This window comes from Cavia porcellus, unplaced genomic scaffold, assembly GCF_034190915.1.
Source record: "Cavia porcellus strain 051 isolate PalLab524CR breed Dunkin Hartley unplaced genomic scaffold, mCavPor4.1 scaffold_4, whole genome shotgun sequence".
NCBI classification, from domain to species: domain Eukaryota; kingdom Metazoa; phylum Chordata; class Mammalia; order Rodentia; family Caviidae; genus Cavia; species Cavia porcellus.
Window position 1 is genome coordinate 98787413 of NW_026947487.1, and position 21891 is coordinate 98809303.

Below are 21891 nucleotides of genomic sequence, written 5' to 3' on the forward strand. Positions count from 1 at the left end.
GAAGCCCCGCGCCGCGGAGGCGGAGCTTCGGGGTCGCACAGCCCTGCCGGCCGGGACCGGGGACCGGGGTCCAGGAAGCAGCGGCCGCCACGACGACGACGACGAGGAGGACGTGAAACAAAAGTGAGAATTACCCGGAGGCCAGGCGCTGGGTTGCGGCCTGGCGCCCGAGGCGGGGCTGACGGGACTCCCGGGCCCCACGCGGCGCAGCATCCGGGCTGCACTGCGCCGCAGCGACCCTAGCAGCATGGCCTGACGGCTGGCACGCGCGGCCCCCGCTTCCTCACCACGCGAGGCCGCACGCCCCGCCGCAGGCTCCGCCCCGGCCCCTGGTAGGACGGTCCTTAAAGAGCCCCGGTCGTGTTTCGCCCTAAAGAACCCAGCCAGTAGAAATTGTCACTTCTGCGCTGCAAGTCCCTCCTGGAAGAATGAAGCAATTTGATTAAAATGGCTCCGGGTTTGATCCCCTGCGCTGCCCAAAGAGAGAGGTGGGATCTGCCCTCATCCTCTTTCCTCTGAACTTTTGACATTTCCAGGGTCTGGACTCCATACGTGTTCGAGATCCTTCAGGCAGACACAACCAGTATTCCAACTGGATAGACAAGTGGAGACACAATATAAACCTGTAAATTGTCAGGTAACGAATATTCATCCCAGATATGGGAAAGATGGGGTGTTGTAAGTCATTCGGCCACGGCCAGTAACTCCAGCTGGCAAATCCTGGCCAATGTGAGTTTCCTTGCTCAGCAAGTTTTCCACCTCACCTAAGAGTGCAAGATGCTAATAGACACTATTGGACAAGGAAAAGAAGACTATTTTCAGTTGTAATATAGGAAAAAATATAGGGCTGGGGATTTAGCTCAGTGGCATAAGTGCCTGCCTAGCAAGTGCTAGGTCGTGAGTTTGATCCCCGGTACGCAAAAAAAAAAAAAAAAAAAAAAAGCTCAGAAAAAAATATTAACTCCCCACCTGCTAGATGTCAGATACACTGAGTTTGTGTCCCTGAAACTGGAGAATGAATTTTAAGGAACAAGGAATGTTAAGAGTAGGAAACATTTAGGGTTGATGGCTGGGGATTTAACTCAGCAGTGTAAGCGCCAGACTGGCAAGCACTAGGTCATGAGTTCAAATCCCCGATACAAAAATAAAATAAAGTGTACTACTGAAATCTGATTGAAGGAAAAAAAAATTGTAGGAAACATTTATTGACGACAGCTCCTGAGAGAAAGGAGGGGACCCAAAATTGAGTTACCACAGAGGACTTGCGTCAGGTATAATTTATACAGCAAAGTCACAAATGTGAGTACAGTGTGAGTCAAACTGTAATCAACTAATAAGATTACAAGTATAGTCACTGAGCTAATACTGATCCAATAGGGAAGCGAGTCGCATAGGCATGGTTTCATAGGAAGAACAAAGGCATCTTTGGAAAGGAATGCATCAGGTGCTCTGGTCACCCACCTGGTTGACTGATGTGTATCTGGATTAGGGACTACCAATTATAATATAATCTCAAATTCCCATTCATTCCTTAGGGAAGTATGCAAGTCCTGCCTTTTTCAGATGTGTCTGGCACAATTCTGATGTCTCTATCATTTATTGACTTTATTGAGAGCCCAGTCCCTTTTTGACTGTATCATAATTTCTAACTTAACTGCTTACAATATTAGCTTCCAGATCTGTCATCTGAAAGCTACCCTTCCATCTTGTGTTGATCTACCTACCTGCCACACACCTACCAAAGGCAAATGTACTCTCTGTATTAAATATGCTTCATATTAAGGTGAACATTTCTGTAGGCAACAAGGGATAAGGCTGCTGAGGGTAACTGCTGAACAGATTAGGTGGAATGAAATGGACTGTGATGGACAAGATGCAAAGAGGTTCAAATGGACAGATGGGAGCAATGGCCAAATTATCCAAGGCAGAATTTAATTCACAGGCCAGGGATATAGCTCAGAGGCACAGCACTTGCCTAGCAAGCACAAGGTGGAAAGTTCAAACCCCAGTACCAAAAAAAAAAAACAATTCACATAAAAAGTGTGATACATACTTCATATTCCTGAAAAGAAACCCTCCAAGATGGTATAGCTCTGCATCATTGGAGCATTTATGAAAAACACAACCTGAATTCAAGAATCTAAAGAAACTCAGACTGTTCTACCTACAGGAAAACTAGCATCAGAGGGAAGCAAAAGTAAAACTATGCTTAGGTTGTCCCACGCTCAGGCTACACATACTCTGCATCTACAGGTCACCAGATCCTGGGACCTTTCAGGGAGAGAGACAAGTCCTTTCTTTGTAACTGTTACATAAAAACAGTATGTAGTATTTACAGTTTTATGTGTTTCAATACAGGTATTTGAATTTGGGTCAATTATCCCCTTAAGCAATTGTCACTTCTCTATGGTGGAAAGTTAGCAAAATCCTTTCTGCTAGAGTTTTGTTTTGTTTTGCCTGCAGTACTGGGCAAACTGGGACCTTTGCACTGAACTGTGGTCCCCCAGGCCCTTCAACCCTTTTTATCTTTAGACATGGTCTCACTTTTACTAAATTGCCTGGGCTGGACTGTACTTTGCCATAGTCTTGTCTCAGCCTCCTAGAATGCTTAAAGCAGAGGCTTTTTTTTTTTTCCCTACCGAAAATCAAACACGGGATCTTAGACTTGCCAGGTAGGCACTGTGCCACTGAGCTAAATCTTGGTCCCTGTCTTCTAGTTTATAATTCCTAAACAAAACAGTACATACATTATCATTCTCTAGTCACCATACTGTGTAACAGAACACTAACCTTTCTCCTAACTATAGTTTCGTACCTATTAATCAGTCTTTCCCTACGGAAGTGACATTCTTATGATCTACATCAGCTAGCGAGAAATGCTGAGGACAGTGATGGTGACTACTGTTGACAGAGTCACCAAGAAAACTTCTGCAGAGGGAAATTTCCCTTTCCCTCTTGCCTCCCTCCCTTGCTTGTCCGGCTAACAAGCTCCAACCCTGCCAACGCCTCAGGATGGGAAAGCCGTAGTGCTACGACTATTGCGATCAGGTGGGGCAGTGGGTCCTGGGTCCGGCTGAGCTTTTGCGCTGCTAGCAAACCGACCCAAAACAGTGGTCTCCTTCCACTCCCCCATAGAGCGCACGCGCACCGGGGTAGGTCGTGGTACGGTGCGCATGCGCGCGCGCGCGAGCGGGAAGCCGGCGGAGCAGTAGTTAGGCTACCGCTTAGTGGGCAGGACCGTAGAGGCCGGCCGGCGGGGTGGGGCACTGAGAGGAGTTGAGAGGTGTGGCTGTTGGGTCCGGCGGACGAGCGAGATGGCTACTGAGGCGCGGCTGAAAGCAGAGTTTCGCCTTTTTTGCTTCAGCGCGAAAGGCCCTGTGAAGATTCTGCGGCTGGTGAGGGCTGGGCTGGGGTGACGGGGCGGGGGTCCGCACTGCTGGAGGACACATGCCTGGCCGAGCAGTACGGAGCGGGGCGGCCTGTGCGCTCGGCCAGCCGTGTCTTTTGTGGTGGGCGGGGGACTTCTGTTTTTTGTTGTTGTTTTTGTAGGTTTTTGAGACTGGGTCGCGCTAGGTATCCCAGGCCGCCCTGGAACTCGCTACGGTGTGTATCTCAAGGCGGCCTCCGCAGTCCTCTGGGCTCGACTTTCCAAGCGCTGAGGTCCTGGGGCGAACCCCCTGGACCAGCCAGCTGGTTAGCCCGGTTTTTATCGGGGCGTCCCCAAAGGCGGAACCTTTCCTTTGGGCCCCGGGGGAAGCAGAAAAGCCACAGGGCAATTTCCTTCTCTCCTGAGAATATATGGACCCATTTATTAAAGAAAGTGCGCAAATTTACCTGAATGTTCTACAAGACCTGGTGTCCTGATGAGGAGGCGAGGCAGCTGCACTTGGACCAATGCAGAATTTAAGACCTGGCCAAATGGAGACACGGCTCCAGGGCAAGTTTAGAAGCACCTTGGTTGTGTTAGCGGGCTGATGGGAATTTTAGTTTTAAATCACCAGCAGTGACTGCAGTTTTTAAATTGCTTATATGTATTTTTATTTTATTTTATTTATTTTGGTACTGGTGATCAAACTCAGGACTTCGCACCTGCTAGGCAGGCTCTTAATGCCCCTGAGCCAAAACCCCAGCCTCTATATGTATTTTTAAAAGGTAGTATAAAAAGCAGATAACATAATATTTTATGGTTGGGTGTATATGTCTTTGTCATTGTGAGGCAGAACTTATTTTTAATAGAAACAGCGACTAAATGAGGTTATTATTTAACATACAGAAAGAATTTATTATTGTTTGAGGCTGAGCAGAGATGTCTTTGTAGTGGTAACTTTGACACTAGGAAGCAAGAGAAACTTTTTTTTTTTTTTTTTTGCTGAACTGTATTTATCTTGTAGTTGGCAACCCGAGTGTCAAAGCTCGGCAAGTTTATACCTTTTTAACCATGGAAACAGGTTGTGTTATCCAATCTCATCTTTGAACAGTGTTAGAAATATGATTAGTATTAGAAATACAAGTTTTAAAATTTTCTCTGCATTAAAATAGCTTCTACATTATTTTGTGGTTTTACATGGAAAACTTTTTTTTTTTTTTAGTTTTAAGAAACTGATAGGAGGAAGTAACCTGTAAGAGAAGTTCCTGATGTATGGCTTTACTGTGTTTAGACAAAAACTGAGTCAGAAATTGAACTATATATGGATGCATAAGCATAATTGTCACTATGGTCCTATTGGCTCAGTCCTCTTGCCCAAGAAGGAAGGAAGGAAAATATAGAGACTCTTTATTAGGAAGAAATTCTTATTGCGTTTGTAGTTTTTTGTTTTACATGCTTGTGGAGCTGGCAGTTCTTTTTTATTATTTTTGACTTGGTATAGTAACAGCATTTTTTTTTTTTAGAAGACAGGTACGTCTATGTTGGGCTATTAAGATTTAAACCCCTTTTATTTTGCAGGACAACGATAGCCAAATAATTTATTCGGTTTTGTAGTGTGTCTATAGAAGCTTGTATGTTAGCAAAATCTCTTGTTATTTGATTATTTAATTGTGAGTATTGTTGTCTTGTATCTATGGCTGTAGCATTAAGGGTTAAGCTCCCTGTAATTGTTGTCCCTGTTAGAATGGGCAATATAACAGGGTTATGCTTTTGACCTAACTGGTGGGTGTGGGTAGGGCCTTATTGGCCTGAGTAAACAGAGAGGTTAGGGACCAAAAAAGCAAGCGTATGGAGGTTCACTGTGTAGCATTATTAAATATTTAATGAACTATCAGAGCAAACAAAGAAACTTTTATGGGGAGCTGTTAGAGAACGAAGTAACAGTTAACACATCTATTCAGTCAGGAGAGACTTTTGGCCTTTGGAAGAACCCAGGAAGCAGGAGGTATTTCTTTATACCATTGTGGGATAAGGCTGAAGTAAGTGATTAGAGGCACTTGTAGAATTGAGTTTAGGGCCCCTTGAGTTAGGCCCAGAGATTGATAGGTAAAGGCTGCAAGGGTTATATAGAGCCAACAATCATTATATAACTGAGTTTGTAGTTTGAAGAACCTGGAGGGTGCTATTGAGAGCAGGAATTAGATCCTATGTGATTAGCAACAGAGACAGGAGCCAATGGGAGCAGTGGAGGTTTTGGAAAAGGAATTCTAATGTGAGATAAGAGTATCTAGACCTTTATGATTTTTAAACAATTTATGGATTTTTGTCTCCGTCTGTTTATTTGAACTCTTATTTGGTGACCTGATGTCCAGTCTTGATGGAAGGGATTTAAAATAGTGTACTGTGGGGGGTTATAAGGTTTTTATCAGCAGGTTGGACTTGAGGGAAGCTGGATTATAAGACTGTAGTTTTAATCTATTTTATGACACAGTTTTACCTTGGACAGAATTTAGATAAAAAAGGAAGTTCATGATATTTGTTGGTTTGCATTGTTGTAGACAGACTTATTGTTGGAGCAATATCTTTCTTAATTTTTTACATTTTGTGAAAGTAGTGATGGTTTTTAAAATTTATTGTTTTACCTTGAGCTGGCTATGCATTAAAATAAAGGTATACTTTTTTTTAAAGGTATGCTTTAGGTTGGGAAGGACTTTATCTTGTCTGATAAAGAGTTACAATGGGATTTGAATCATAAATTTGAGTTTTGAATTTTTAATGTCTTGAATTACCATCTATTTTTAAGGTGTTTAAGCAGGTTAGCCACAGGAAAATTACTTTAAATAGGTAAGAGGTGTTAGTCTGATAATTGTAACCAGGTAGCAAAGAACAAAAGTAACCTTTCCAGAATTTTTTTAATCTTTTGGGGACACAGTATAAAATGCAGCAGCAAACACTAAGACTAATGGGAGGAAAAGAACAGGAATTTAATAGATCAGAAGTATATTAGGACTAGAGATATTTTAGTGTATGGTGTATACTTAATATTTAGCTGTGTATTAACTAGTCAGCAGGGCTTTGAGTGTGTTGTCTCTCTAGGGTAGTCTAGGGAGTTGTCTTGTTGAGGTTGGCCTTTCAGCGGTCATCAGAATGGGCGTGGGCCCTTTTAACTCTGGAGTGATGAATTTAGGGCTGGATCTCTGTCAATTTTTGGTTTCTTATCTATTGTTTTTGAGTTGCCCAAGCCAACAACCAGAATGTTAGCCCCATAAAAGTGGTCCACCTGTCTGTGTAGGAGGGTTTTTTAAATTTATTATAAGCCATTATATTGTCTATAACTTTATTGGTTTGAATTGCTTGTTTTAATTTTAAATTAGAATACTTCTGTTTTAGGCTGGACAATGACCATTGTCTCTTCTGGAGTTGAGTTATGGCTAGACCTACTAGTATATCTGGTGTCAGCCAGAGGTGTTTTTTGTTTGGTTGGTTGGTTGGGTGGTTTTTTTGTATAGAGACTGAGCTCATATCAAGTAGTCTGACTTTTTGAATGGGTTTTGGGGTCATGTATATTATGGGATTTGGCTGCTAATAGGCTAGCTGAGAAAAAAGCCTGTTGTTGAAGGTATGTCTCAAAGTGTGAGAGTGGGAGCTTGCATCATTTTATTTTGGGAATGGGCTGTTTGGTTTTTTTTTTTTTTAATTTATCCCATAATTTTTTTATAGGCATGTAAAGCAACAGTTAAAATTATTGTATTTTAATCAGGGGATGTTGGCTCTGGGCTCTCCTTTATAATTAGGATTAAAACTCAACAGGCTGGCTGGGGATTTAGCTCAGCAGCATAAGTGCCTGCCTTGCAAACATGTGGTCCTGAGTTTGATCCCTGGTACTGATTTAAAAAAAAAAAAAAAAACTCAGCAGGCTGTTTTTGGGTTTTTTTGTTTTTGTTATAGGTCTCAGCCAACTCTGTTGTCATTTACATTGAAGGATAAATGGCACTTTGGTGTTAATAACTCATAGGGCTGGCATCTATGTAATAGCTGTCTTTTGAGTCCTGGAAAGCAACTTTTGTTGTATCTGGCAAGCAGCTTTTGTTGCATCTGTCCAGTCTCATGTTGTGACCCCTTTTGGTGATCTGATATAAAGGGCACAGCAGGGTAACTAGGTTCGGTATGCCTGCCAAAAACCTAGCAAAGCCTGTGTACGCCTGCAATTGGTGTATTGTTGTGGGTCTGATCTTACCATATAACATCCAAGAATTTGATACACAAACCAGGTCTCTGGTTCTTGTTTTTGTTTATAGTTTATTTTCATGTCAACAATGTTTTTTTAGACAGTGCATGGTGGCTTTTAAAATTGTAAGTCAATCAGGTTAATATAATATTAATATGTAACACTGACACAGAGTGTGGCTTGGCCCAGGTGGTTAGGTCCTGGACCACTGGGCCATGACACAAAATTGGGCTATGCAAGAGGCTTCATGAAAATATCTGGAAAATCTATGGTTTGTCTTTTTGATGATGGCAAATTGGTCTCAACTGCTAGAGTCAGGGTGAGTCTTTATAGTCATGTGTTATGATGTTTGGCTTTTATATGGGCCATCTAGGGAATTGAAAGGGCTCTCTAAAGGGCGTATCATCCCTGTTTTTAAATTTTAACACAGTTGATCTCTTTTTGGCTTCTGGGCAGTGGTATTGTTTTACGCACACAATTCATATGGCTTGTGGGAGAGTTAGCAGTGCATGATGTGGATGACCTCAGACTATAGCTTTTATTGCATGAATTTGTAATTGAAATTTTTTCTGTACGATCCCCACACTAGTATGTATTTAGTAATATCATACAGTCATGAGGAAATTGCCTTATACCCAAGGTCATCTGGGCCTTTTGAATCATGATGTAGTGGCCTCTATATCTTTTTATGTATTTAGGAGGTCCTATAAAACAGTCTGTATTGCCTTGTATTAGCATTGACTCCGTTTTGGTATCTATTAATATTAATAGACACTTAACATTTTGGGGGGAGACCAGTAAATAGTCAATTTTATATGTTACCTCTGGTCATCTGGGACCCCCAAGACCCATGCTCCTGGGTTTGCCTCTTAATTATGGTAAAAGGAGGCCAGTGTTATTTTTTGTTTGTTTTACTGAGGCTGACTTGGCCTTTTGGCTTTGATTCATTGTCTAGTATTGTTTTTTAGGGCATAACTGTCTCCATAAAGTTAACAACATATTTAAAGGCTACCTGTCTAACTTATCTATGGCAGCCAGCAGGTCTATTAGATCTGGCTCTAGTGGCTTTATAGCCCCACTTGAGTTCCACCCCACACACACACATTTTTTTTCTGTCAGTGTAGTTTTTATAGTTTGCTTGTTTTTGTTTTTGTCCCTCAGTGTGACCAGGGTATCAATAGCATTATCTGTACAGGGGGTCTGAAGGGCTGTTATTGACCCAAACATGCTAGTTAGCCCACTCGCCAGGATTGTGTCCTTATATGTTCAGCTTTTTTTTATTTGGGCTATGGCACTATAGTATAAACATCATCTGCTGTATGTCTAGTTAATTTAGCACGGTTATTAGGTCCAGATAGTGACTTGTTCCAGCAGGTCACCTGAATTCTTTTTAACTCAGCAAGCTGCTGTCACTAACCAACTTATTATAGTCTGTCACTAACCAATATATTATAGTTAGTTTTTATAGGTTTTTTTTTTTCATATTATCTGATCTCTATAGCAGCTAGTTGTTGCTCAAGGGTTTTTCTGTTGTTGTAGCTGGTCTATTTTTCCGTGAAGGTTAAGTCATTTGACTTGCTGTTTTACAGGAAGGGGAAGAATTTTTTTGTCTATTATTTTTCAAGCTTGCGAGACATCTTTAGGCTCTAAAGAGATCATTTTCCACTCTGTTGGGGCCTTCTGCTGGGGTTGCCTATCAGTCATTTTTTGGCATTTTTTTAAATCTTTGGGCATTGTTTTTATAATCATCAAGGACCATTTATTTTATAAATCAATTTGTTTGTCTCCTCAATTAAGAGGATGGTTGCAACAAGTACCTGAAAACATGGAGGCTATTTTTTCAACACTGAATTTAATGTTTTAGACAGGTATGTGACTGGCTTCTCCCTAGGACGAACAGTCTGAATTAGCATATAGAAGTTAGAGCAGTCCAAGAGGGTGAGGATAATCACAGTGAACTGGCAACTTGAAGATCTTGAATTGGCTTTATAGGCAAGAGATAAATATTTTGCAGTTCAACAGTCTATCATCATAGTGACCAGCCATTTTTAAGAGACAGAAGCACCTGGATCTGGATCAGAACTGTTCCCTGGGCCACTAATAAACTGAAGTGTACTGATTGGGGGCATTGGTGGGTTTAATTACTATAACTTTATCTAAATATCAAGCATTTTGAATATAAAGTATAGCAAAAGACTTATTTTTATCAATTATGGTTGTCTTAGTACTTGAGTCCCTGCAAAATGTTAACAGATAGCAGTTATATAGTTTTATAAAGAAAGCCTGAGATCAAAACCCACATATTGGGCTGGGGATTTAGCTCAACAGCATAAGCTCCTGTCTTGCAAGTGTGCAGTCATGAGTTCAATCTCCAGTGCATATATATATATATATATATATATATGTATATGTACATATATATATAGTATTTAAATATCTATCAAGTAGAGTAACACATAGCATATATATCATGTAAGTTTTTAAAGGTTATTATTTGATTGATAATCTTGCATTTATTTGATCATTTCTCATGGGTATTGTTTTTTTAGAAGGAACAACCTGCGCTCTATCAAATTAGCAAGTTACCACATATATTTTAATAAACTATTTTTACAAGCTTTTTAACATGTATAAGCTTTTAATCTTATTATTTTTATCTTTTTAACAGGACAAGACTTTTATCATGTAGAATTTTTTATATCAACAGTATATTTTTATATCTATAGCATTTCAAATATATTATAAAGCTTTTCATAACATTTAATTTGGTTGCAGCTGTTTGAACTTAAAAGTTTTGGTGGGTGATATGGTTATTTTCTATAAATCAGGCATTTCATCTGACCAAGCTCAAGGATAAAGTAAGATAAGGCCGGAGCAAGGACAAAGAAAGAACGAGATGGCCTCCATGTAGGCCTTCAGACTTTCAGCCCTACTATCAGTTCTTAAAACAGAAGTTTGGGGAAATGGGAGTGAATCACCATTTGAAGGACAGGCTTCGCTAATTAGAGAACTGAAAGTTATCGCAGTTGAGGGAATTCAAGAAAATTCAAGGGGAGGAAAAAATAAATTTTAAAGAGCTGACATACGAGAGAGGAAGCTGAAGTAGTTAAAAGTTACAGGGAAACATTTCCACATAATATGAGGAAAAATTTTATCTTAGAAAGGGTCCCACAATTAAATGGTCACCTGGGAAGGGATTGCGTTCTCACTAACAAAAGTAATAATCACAAATGAACATTTGGGGAGGGTGTTATAAAAGAGATTCAAACTTGAGGTGAGTGAGAACAAACCACATATAAGATTATTCCCACCACAAATGTCTGTGATTCTGAGAAATAGTTGTGTAGGTTGTTTATCCCTATCCAGAGTGCTTGGGACCAAAAGTGTTTATAATTTTGGAATATTTGCATGTACGTAATGAGATATTTTATGTTTCATATGTAAGTATCTTATATACATATCTTGAAGGTGATTTTCTACTCTTTTTTTTTTTTTTTTCATACCAGAGATCAAACTTACAACTTTGCTCTTGCCAGGCAGGCGCTTATGCCACTGAGTTAAATCCCCAGCCCATCTACAATATTTTTAATACTTTTGTGCATATAATAAATTGAGGACACTAAACAATCAAGTGTCAGGTATGGAATTTTCTACTTGTTAGCACTGAACATTTTTAGATTTTGGAGCATTTCAGATTTTCAATTAGGGATGCTCAAGCTGCATTTTGAAAGTAGCCCCACAAGATTTACTGATGAATCAGACCTGGACTAAGAGAGAGGAAGCCAGTATGCATAATACCAAAGTGTTTGATCTAAGCAGCTAAAAAGATGAAAATGCTGTCCTCTGAGATTGGGAGGCCTGTAAGTAAAGCAAAAGTGAGGAGAGGACTAGAAGTTTAATTTTGGATTTTATTGTTAGGTCCAGTACCTGTCAGACATCCAAGTAGCAGTAGTGAATAGGAAATTGGGGTAATCAAGATTGGATTTGGCAGAGAGATCAGGCTTCAGAGATAGAAGTGTTTAAAGCCTCTTTCTTGAGGTCATCAAGAAAGAAGTATAAATAGAGGACATGGGATTGAGCCTTGAAACACTTCAGATGTTGGGGCTCAGGGAGAAAATGAAGTACAAAAAGAGGGAGCCTCTTGCCCCATGAGAGACCAGCTGATCTGGCGAAACAGAGGCTGTGATGACAGCGGTTCAGGTGAAATGCAGTCTGATGCCTGTGGTGTTTGGTGTTTCTAGGGCCAGGGGTCTGATATCTATTCAGAGGATAACTGGTACGCAGTGTGGCATCTATGGGGATTTCTTTCTGAAAGTGGTAGCCATTGTTAATTCTCTATTATTACCTTGTTTTGAAGTCTTGTATCATTTTCATTGTTGGATTGGGTTTGGTTTTATTCTGTTTTGTTTGATTTTGTTACATCCAATGGTATGGGCAACTGTTTCAAAGATAGCAAGATATGGTAGTCATTTTGGATTTACTATTGTCTTAAAGTCCTGTGTCACTTACACTGGTTTGTTTTGATTGGCTTTATTCTGGTTTATTTTGCTTGATTTTATTCTCTCTAAAAAAAAATTTTTTTTTTAAAAAAGAAGAGAGAGGATTTGGGGAGGCAGGAGAAACCAAAAGTATTTTTTCCTTAAAACTAACTGCAAAAACACTTTGAGAGTTAGGCTTAGGCTTAGGGTTAGAGTTACTAACTGTGTTAAACACTGATAATAATTCAAGTAAGATGAAGACTGAGAAATAAACATTAGAATTATCTTGTGGACAAATTGTGAGACAAGTCTTTGCTAGAAAAGTGTACAGAAGCTAGAATCATAGTTCTTAAGTATGTGGTGAAAGGTAGAATCATAAAAGTTCTTAAGTATATGGTGAGAAGTAGGCTCTATTCTAAGGACCAGGAAGAGGTATTTAAAGAATTTTTAAACAAATAACAAATCTGCATTTTAGTAATTTGACAGTAGTATCTTTGTCATGATAGTTTAAGTAAAAGACACTGAAGAGCAATAGTTGTAGGGATAAGATGAAGAAATACCAAATATATTTAGGCATTAAGTCAGCAAGATGTGATTATTCCTAGTTGTGAGAAGTGACTTAAGCAGTGGACTTAGATTCCTAGTATGGATAAGAAGGTAAATTGTAGTAACACCAATTGAGGTAGTGAAGAGAGGAGCCCACCAAGAGAGCATTTACAGAGAATAAGAATTAGGAAATGTGACATAGAAATAAGGCCAATAGCTTAGAAAACATACAGCAACTGTGTCTTGATAACTTTTCTCTCCTTGTTGGGACAAAATACCCGAAAACCAAAATGAAGAAAGGAAAGGTTTATTTAGCTCACTGTTTATGGAGGTTTCAATCCATAATCAGCTGGCTCCAAGGCAGAGGGGCATAGCATTGGGGCAGCACTTCTAGGCAGCAGCCAGCAAAAGCAGCCAGAGCAGAAAAAGGGGAAGAACAAGTCTCTTTTCTTTATATTGCAAGGAGGCTACCTGACCCCACTACCATGCCAGGTCAGGTGTAACACTCACACCACCTCTGTGGCCTCCTCTTGCACAGGCTGGGGATATTTACAAAGTAAGAATTCTGACTCCTTACTGAGTCTCTGAGTTAAATTTCTAAATTTCTCAGTGTATCAACCATAACAAGCTATAAATATAAATCAAAGAGTCCAGTGTGTCAGAACCATGAGAATTTTTAAGAAAATGTAGTCACCAGTTCCAATAACCATGATGCAAAAAGGTTACAAACGAAAAGGACTGAAAATTGAAAGTTTGACTTCATAACTTAATAAGACCTGAGTCAAGTGGAATAAATGGAATGGTTTGAGATGACATTATTAATAGTTATTATATTATAAAGAATGGCCGGGCCTGGTGGTGCACACCCGTAATCTCAGCACCTGGGAGACTGAGACAGGAGTATCGCTTCAAGTTCGAGTCCAGCATGGGCTACAAAGTGAATTCAGAGCCTGCCTGAACTACATAGTGAGACCCTCTCTCAAAACAAAACCAATAAAAAGAATGGAATTAGTTAGTAGCTAGGTATTGGTAGTCAGACTAACCTATTTAGAGATTCAAAGGCAGGGTATTTTTATACTGATAAAATTGAAATAATTATGAATGAATAGCTTGTATAGGTTAAAAAGGTTTTTTGTTTTGTTTTATTTTTAAAGAGTACCTAGGTGATACCAGCTGAAAGTGAATTATGAAAGTTAGTTCCAGGGAGTACTCTTAACAAAACCACTTAGCAAAAAACACAAAGAGACTTTGAATAGAGATGTATTTCCTAAATATATGGCATTAACAGAACTCCCTGGGGTCCACTTGCTTAGTTTTCCCTTCAACAACACACTTAACATTGCTATGTTTTGTCTTCCTTTGGAAATGAAGAAATTGGGTTAGGTTACTTTAGGATTTGTTCTTCTCTTAAAATATTTTTGTTTTGATGGCATTGTGTTTGTTATTGTATTTTTATTAAAAAGTTATTTTAATAACAAAGCTGTTAAACAACAGACTTTTCTCTGACAGTGTGTTTTAAAATCCACCCTGGGTATTTTGTTTTTATTGTTGTTGTTGTTGTTTATTTTTGAGACAAGATCTTGCTAACTAGTTCAGACTGGCCTTGAACTCACTACATAGCCCAGGCTGGACTTGAATTCTTGGCAGTCCTTCTGCCTCAGCCTGTGAGTGCAGGGATTACAAGCATGCACCACCACACCTGGGTCCCCTTTGATATTTTTCATGGCAACTTTGAACTTACGTTTTACAGTGATTCCAGCTTGCCAAGAGGTAAGGAATGGTAAGTGGATGCACTATAGGTAGAAACTAGAAACTTTTTTGAGCACCACAACAAGAAAACAGAACAGGAATTTTTATATGGGGAGCAGCATGAAACGAAAGTGTGTGTGTGTGTGTGTGTGTGTGTGTGTGTGTGTCTGTCTGTCTGTCTGTGTGTCTGTCTGTGTGTGTGCTGTAAGACAAGACAACTTAGATATTGTTTGTAGTAAGAAAGGAGCTAGCAGAGCAGGCCAAAGTAAAGATATGGGGGAGCAGGTATTTGGTCAGAAAAAAAAAATCAAGAGAACAGGTGTTAGATGATAGTATCAGAAGTACCAGTGGGGTAGCTATTCTTACCACTGAGAAGGACATTAGTCCTCTAAAACACAAGAGAAGTCGATATCCATACATTTTAGGCATGCCTCTCTAATGTGTATTTAAATGACAGAAACCCGCTTAGTTTTTTTTTTTTTTTTTTTTATCAGTACTGGGGATCAAACTCACAACTGCATGCTTGCAAGAGCTAAATCCCTAGCCCCTGCTTAAAAATGACTTTTACAGCTCAATCTTGTTTTCAGTAATCATGTTTTTTTTTTTCTTCTAGGTACTAACTGTGACATCTATGACCATTTTTATTATTGCACAAGCCCCTGAACCATATATTGTTATCACTGGATTTGAAGCCACTATTATTTTCTTTTTCATAATTTTATATATCCTCAGACTTGATCGAACGATGAAATGGTTATTTTGGCCTTTGCTTGTAAGTTTTCAGTTTCATTCTTAAGCTTTAACTACTCTTTCCTACCATAGTGAAACATTTATTAACTCCAGCCTTTGGTTCTCTTAAACCTTAAGGTAGTCATTGATAGGATTATGAAGAAGGAACTTGGTATTGTCTTTGGAGGATTCTCTGGGTCCCAAGGCAGCCACAAAACATGTATTCTCCTCTCTGTGCCCATAGATGTGGCACAAGGATCACATTAATAAAATCACAGAACATCTTAATCTTACGTTCTTTTTAAATGCATGTTGAAGTAGCCTCAGAATTGAGGAGTAGAGATGGAAACAGATACACAAGTATCTATCTTTGCATTATCACCAATGGAAAATCAGAATAGTTGAGAAAGATAGATGAAGTACGATGTTACTGGGAAATGTCTACAGTTGTTAGTACTGAGTAATTTAACTTATTGAATCTTATTTTGTGCCATAGGGACTTTAGCCTGATATAACATTAAAAATAACTGCCCAATAGAATATCTAAGTAGCTCAAGAAACTGTCAGAGGGGAAGTTTGAAGCTATTAATTAAGATGTATGTGGCCCTTCTGCCTGGAGTAGAGGCTAAGTGTAGCAAAAATTGCTCAACTTCACCTTTTGTTCCCTCTTTCAAGGCATAACCCAGGCCCTGCCTCCATAAGTCTTCCTCCTATGTCACCTGCTGCCCTCCTTCTCTTTGGTTGGGGTGACTGCTGCCATGTTTTCCTCTTCTGCCCTGATCTTACGCTCTCGAATTCCAAAGTGCTTATATCCAACGTGATAATTCCTATTAAGAAGAGAGAATTTTAGAGCTACTCTCAAACTTCAGGCATGCCTTAAAGGGAGACCTTTTGGGACTATCTTTGGAGACCAGTGATGAGCATTTCAGGCTAAGCATAAGCTCAAAAACTCGGCAAGGACAAAGCTGGGAAATAGAGTCTCTCACCTCTCAAAATTCCTACAAAATCTGAACTTTAGATTTTGTGACCTGTTTGGAGGTGATCTAGGGAAAGAGATTACAAGGCATTCTTCAGCTGGCCCTCACTTAGTGGCAGAGTGGGCTAAGTTAGATTATTCTAAGAATTTCTTCAGGGAGATAATCTCACCCACATTCTCTTGATCTTTTACTCAAAAAGTATATAATTCCTGTACATGCTCCCCGTCTCCAGAGTTAATAAAATGAATACATTTTAATATTTTTCTTTAAACTGAAATCATTCTCCAAACTTCTTCGATGAGCCAGTAATAACACTGAAGCTTCCATTCAACAGAATACTTTCCATAGTCTATGCAGCATACAGAAAGGAGTAGTCTTCAAATCTCTTGGCATCACACTTTGCCAGTATTATAACCTCTTGGAATTAGTACTTGAAAAATTAGGTGGTTACACTGTTATGAATGCCAGAGTATTTTCTGATCTTGATCTAGTGAAATTGTTCAAATTTAAAGTAACTGCTAGTCCTGGATTTTGTAATCTATTCTTTGATAAGACAAAATGCAAATCTTTTGTGCCTGAGAAGCTCTCAGTATGGCAAGAAGTACAAGAATTCATCGAAGGTATTTATAAGATGTGCACACAAGATGGTGTAAAAGCACCTAGCCAGAAAAGAGACAAAATGACAATAGGCTTGTAAAGAAAAACTGCCTGAGCCAAAGACTGAAGGCAGAAAAGTAGTTAGCAACTGCCTGCTGAAACAGAAGGCTTACTCCATAGAAGTAGCAAGTCCTGTGAGTCTGGGTGGGGAAGGAGCATGGCCCTCCAGGACCTGCAGGTAGATCTGAATGGCTGGAGTATGGAGCTGGGGGTCAAAAGTAAAGACTTGAGGCAGCCATAGGGGGTCAAAGCCGGCTTTCCCAGCTTTGTGGAGCTCAAGCTTTAACTCAAACACTGATAGGAAAAGGTACTAAGCAGAAAGATTCTGTAAAGTTAAATGGGAGCCAGCTGAAGAAGTTGACAAGTGGTGCTTTTACTGCAACTTACATGAAGGACAGTGATGGCTGAAGAGTCCCAAGTTCATCTGCAGGTAGGAAAAAGGTACTTTGTCTGATGGCCACTGTCTTTGCTGATGAGGAGAGGGATTGGTCATCTGCACTTAGATTTATTATTTGTATCACTGTCCCAACATTATAGTCCCTGACACAATGTGTGAGTAGATTGTCTCTGTTACTTCAAGTGTTCCTTGACAGAAAACAGTGAGCAACTCAGGGGTCTGAGACTCAAAATCTCCATTGCAATTAAATTTACATTGTACTACATGACATATTGATGTTTGGTTTTTGTATAAAAACAGTATTTTAAATAATGTCCCTGGGAAGATTCATTGTGATTCTCTACACTCCCTACAATACCACCTCTATCCAAAGTCATTAATTAATGGCCTGCATTGCTCACAGGAGGCAGAGCCTCCAGGGGTAAGGAGTGCTATGGTCTGTTTCCTTGAAGCACAGCAAAATAGTTAGCATGGAGAAAAGTTATTCTAGGATAGCTGGTCTTAATATCTCCTGCAGATGAGCCTTTTTTCTTCTAAGTATGTTTAATCTTGTCCCACCCCCATTAAACCTTTTTACTTTCTATTTAATAACTACTTTTCTAAGTTATCAGAGTTTTAAACGTTAGTATTTCTTTATTAATTCCTTCCTGCCTACTTACCTGAAAATGTACATAAGCCAAACCATCTTAGAATAAAGACTTTCCTACAATGCACATTCATGCAACAATGTAAACTGCACTTTCTTTTTATTTCAGTACTGAGGATTGAATCCCAGGTTTCACATATGCTAGGCCAGAGCTATGTCACCAGCCCCTTTTTAATTTATTTTGAGACAGGGTCTTACCAAGTTGCCCAGGATGGTATGAACTTGATCCTCCTTCCTAGCCTCTTGTGTGATATAGGTGTGCACCACCATCTGCAACTAAACTGCACTGCTTAAAGCCACAACTCAGACTAAAATGCTTCATTCTGGAGAAGTATTAAATGAATGAGCTATATAAACATAATTGACCAGCATTTGTGTATAGATGATATCTGAAATTATTTTAGAAATTACCATTTTTGTCTCTTTTTTTTTTTTTGGTACCAGGGATCAAACTAACCTCATGCATGCCAGGCAGGCACTTATGTCACTGAGCTAAATCCCAGGCTTACCATTTTGTCTTAAGGGTACACTATTTTCAGGAGTTTTTTTACATTTGAGGAACATAAAGTTTCATACATTTTCTCATACATTTTTAAAATTGGGCATTCTGACTTCCTGAGGTATCCACTGTACCCTAAATCTTCTACATAATGTATCATTTACCTTTCTTTGCTAACCAGATAAATACTCCACCCATACATATGTATGTAAAAAGTGCTTAAGCAATTAAACAATTGGTGTATTATAAGTAAAGGGAACCACTAGGTGTCAGTGGAGACCAAATACTCTATAAGTGTCACTTTACTGTGGCATTTGGGTTTGCTGAATAACATATTTAATAAAATGAAACATTCAGAACCTTTAGGGAGGGTGAGGGATGTGATTCAGTAACAGAGTGCTTGTCTAGCATGCACAAGGCCCAGGTCCATCCTTAGCATGGCAAAAAAAAACTATAGGTAGCCACCTCTTTTTTTTTTTTTTTTTTTTTTTTTTGCAGTTCTGGGAATCAAACTCAAGGTCTTGTGCATGCTGGGGAACTACTGTACCACTGAGCCATATTCTCCATCCACTGGTGGTCTTTATGTAAAACTTACTGACTCCGTTTTCTGTGTCTTTAGGATATTATCAACTCGATGGTAACAACATTATTCATGATCATTGTATCTCTGTTGGCACTGATAAAAGAAAATACAACATTGATAATCATTGGAGGAGTAAGTAGGGGTCTTTCTAGTTTCTTCAGGTTTCATCAGAATATATATTTATTTGGAAAATACATAAATGCAGAAAGCTGTACTATATTCATCCTTGGGGCTCCTAGGCCAGTACAGTGCTTTCTACCTTAATATTTTGTGTAAGTGAATGCACACTGTGATTAAAATGAAAGAATATGATTTTGTACTAGAACTGGAGTAACCCAAATACAGAAGTTCCTACGTATTTCTAACAGTTATATAGGGTAATACCACATTGAGAAAAGCTGCTAGAATTAGCCTGGTACCATACAAAAGTGAGATGGATGAGTTTCATAGCTTTCCCTTTTACTTTTCTTTCTTCTTTTCTTTTCTTTTGGGTAGTGTAGTTCAGGCTGGCCTTGAACTTATATCTAGGTAGCCCAAGCTGTCCTCTAACTCACAGAAGTTCTCCTCCCTCTGCCTCCTAAGAGCTGGGACCTCAGGCTTGTGCCACCATGCTTGGAAGCTTTTCCTTTTAAAGAAAAGGTTACATGTCACTTGTTAAGGTGAGACAGACTGTTCTGTCTTTAGATGGAAGATGTTCTGATGTAAGAATGTAATAGGAAACCTTGCAACTGAAAGTTTATTTTTTTAACAGTGCTTAAAGAAAAACAAATCAACTTAATCACACTTTATCCTGGAAAACAAACCAAAATAAAAAGGTCAGATCACTTAATTAAACTTTCATCTGGTAGTCTGCCAAGATTCACTTGATTTTTCTAGGTTCTAATCTGGATGATTGAATTAGACATTTTTTCTTCTCTCCTACTTCCTTACTTTTTCATAGTATGAGCCACTTAGGAGAACTGACCATGTTCAGAGAACCCTGTGTGTCAGAACCCTTCTCCTTTTGACTCTCAGCAACTTCATGAAGGGTTAGAATTCTAGAAATGAGACAACACTGTGACAGCCATTTCTCCCAATTATGTTTTGTTTTATTTTGTTTTTGTTACCAGTAATCAAACTCAAGACCTCACACTTGCCAGGCAGGCACTGGGCCACTGAGCTATATCTTCAGCCTATCCTGGTTTTATAAAGACAGTTTTTTCTTTTCCTAAGGAAAAGGCATAGAATTTATGTTCATTCATTTATTTACTCTTTAGTTCATATAATTATTCCTTAAATACTGACAAACTAGAGCCCTGCTATCCAATACTAACCACATGGGCTACTGAGCACTGGCAGTGTAGCCGGGCTCCATTGAGACAAGTTGTAAGTGTAAACTATACCTTGAATTCCAAATATTTACTACCTCCAAAAAAGGTATAGAATATTTCATTAATAAGTTCTTATACTAATGATATGTTAAATGATAATTTGGATGCATTGTACTACATAAAATATATTATTAAAGTCAATTTCATTGGGTTGTTGATTTGCTTTGTTTCATTTTGCAAGACTGAGGACTGAACCCAGAGCCTTCATGTTGAACTACAAACTTAGCCCTTTTTTTATTTTTTGAGACAGGGTCTCATTAAATTGCCAAGTTGCTCAGGCTAGGCTTGTACTTAGGATTCTCCTGCCACAGCCTCTCAGAGTTCTAGGATTACGGACGTGAGCCACTGTGCCCAGTTTATTTCATAGGAGAAAGGTTCCAGCAGGGAAATGGCAGTGTAAAAAGATCAGTAGGAGGTATTCAGTGATCTGACACCAGGCTGCAGTGGCTTGAAACCAGAAGGTAAAGAAGCCAAACTGAGCCAGGAAGCCAGACTTCCTGACAGCTGGATGAAGCTGCGCAAATGGCAAGAAAGGAAAGACATCTCCCTTCCCCGGCCCAGGTACAAATTGCAGTAGCTGTCAGGCCGCCTAAGTTCCCATGTGTTCTAGTTTGTTCCCTTTACCTCAGTTTTATTTCCAAGGCCTGTTTAGAATCCCATTCATATTGTAGCCTAACATTAGAGAGTTTACTTTGTATCATCATTGTTTTCTGGTTTTTGTTTTTGTTTTTTTCAGACAGGGTCTCACTATGTAGTTTAGGCTGGCTGTGAATGAATTCACTGTGTAGCATAGGCTGGCCTCAAACTCATAGCAGTCCTCCTGTCTTAGCCTCCTGAGTGCTGGAATTACAGGCATGTGCCACCACTCATCATCTGGTTTACCTAGCACTCTAGTTCACCAAAGATTTTAGCTTTGAATTGGTATTACCTTTCATTTTCTCTCTCTCTCTGGTCTTTTTGAGACAGGGTCTCACTATGCAGTTCAGGCTGGCCTTGTGTTCACTTTGTAGCCCAGGTTGGTCTCAAACTTGCAATGATCATCCTGCCTTAGCCTCTCGAGTGTTGAGATTATGGTATTAGCTTTGAACTCTTTTCCTGTAAAATTTCACAGCAGGAAATTCAACAGTTGATCATTGCAGATAGAAATAACTATAGTCCATGGGGCTTAAAAGAATATGTGCAGGAGCAAATGAAGAGATAAAGACAGAGTCTACACTACTTCTGTGTTATTTCTGTTCTCTCAAATTATCCTTTTCCCGTCAGCAGGTATTGGGGAATCTTGGCACTGAAGAGGAGAGGATGATCTCTAAAGTCTTTTCCCATTTTGGTATTGAGTGACAGTGCAGGGAGCAATCTTGGTACCTAGCAGGAGAGGAATCCCCTGGGCAGAGCACTTTAAAAAACGCCATGCCAATGACAGCATGTCTTTCTTCCCAGGTTTTTGGATTTGTGACAGCACTGTGCTGCATTGCTGACGGCCTCCTGGTTTACCGGAAGCTTCTGTTTCATCCAAGTGGTCCTTACCAGAAAAGCAATGTTCAAGAAGAAAAAGAAGTTTTGTAATTTTATATTTCTTTTTAGTTGTTACTAAGTATTAAATGTATTTCTTTATTCTTTCATATATTTTCCACAGTTCTCATTTGAATCTGAATATGTGATCTAGAG

General features: G+C 39.4%; 2 protein-coding genes across 13 annotated transcripts in view; one reads left to right on the forward strand and one right to left on the reverse strand.

Moving 5' to 3' along the window:
- The window catches only part of Tk2 (thymidine kinase 2), a 37535-nt gene extending 37213 nt beyond the window's left edge, over positions 1–322 (reverse strand). For 2 of the 6 annotated variants that reach the window (XR_010047001.1, XR_010047000.1), the window contains exon 1: positions 135–322. Coding sequence is in view for 4 of the 6 variants with exons in the window: in XM_063247453.1 (XP_063103523.1) it covers positions 135–249 (115 nt within the window). In the remaining 2 variants the exon portion in view is untranslated. The remainder of the gene's footprint in view (positions 1–134) is intronic. The other 4 variants (XM_013154911.3, XM_063247452.1, XM_063247453.1 and 1 more) reach the window with 3 other exon arrangements.
- Positions 3–21845, forward strand: LOC100727126 (chemokine-like factor). Of its 7 annotated transcripts, XM_063247456.1 has the most exons (5): positions 3–123; positions 537–637; positions 14982–15140; positions 18893–18988; positions 21664–21845. In XM_063247456.1, exons 3-5 carry the CDS (start codon positions 15000–15002, stop codon positions 21787–21789), a joined length of 363 nt encoding a protein of 120 aa, XP_063103526.1. In that variant the 5' UTR covers positions 3–123; positions 537–637; positions 14982–14999; the 3' UTR covers positions 21790–21845. The 7 variants fall into 7 exon arrangements, with proteins under 7 accessions (XP_063103526.1, XP_023421763.1, XP_013010408.1 ...); XM_063247455.1 differs by lacking the exons at positions 3–123; positions 537–637; positions 21664–21845 and adding exons at positions 3182–3395; positions 19608–20737; XM_003471941.5 differs by lacking the exons at positions 3–123; positions 537–637 and adding an exon at positions 3183–3395.
- The last annotated feature ends 46 nt before the right edge of the window (positions 21846–21891 follow it).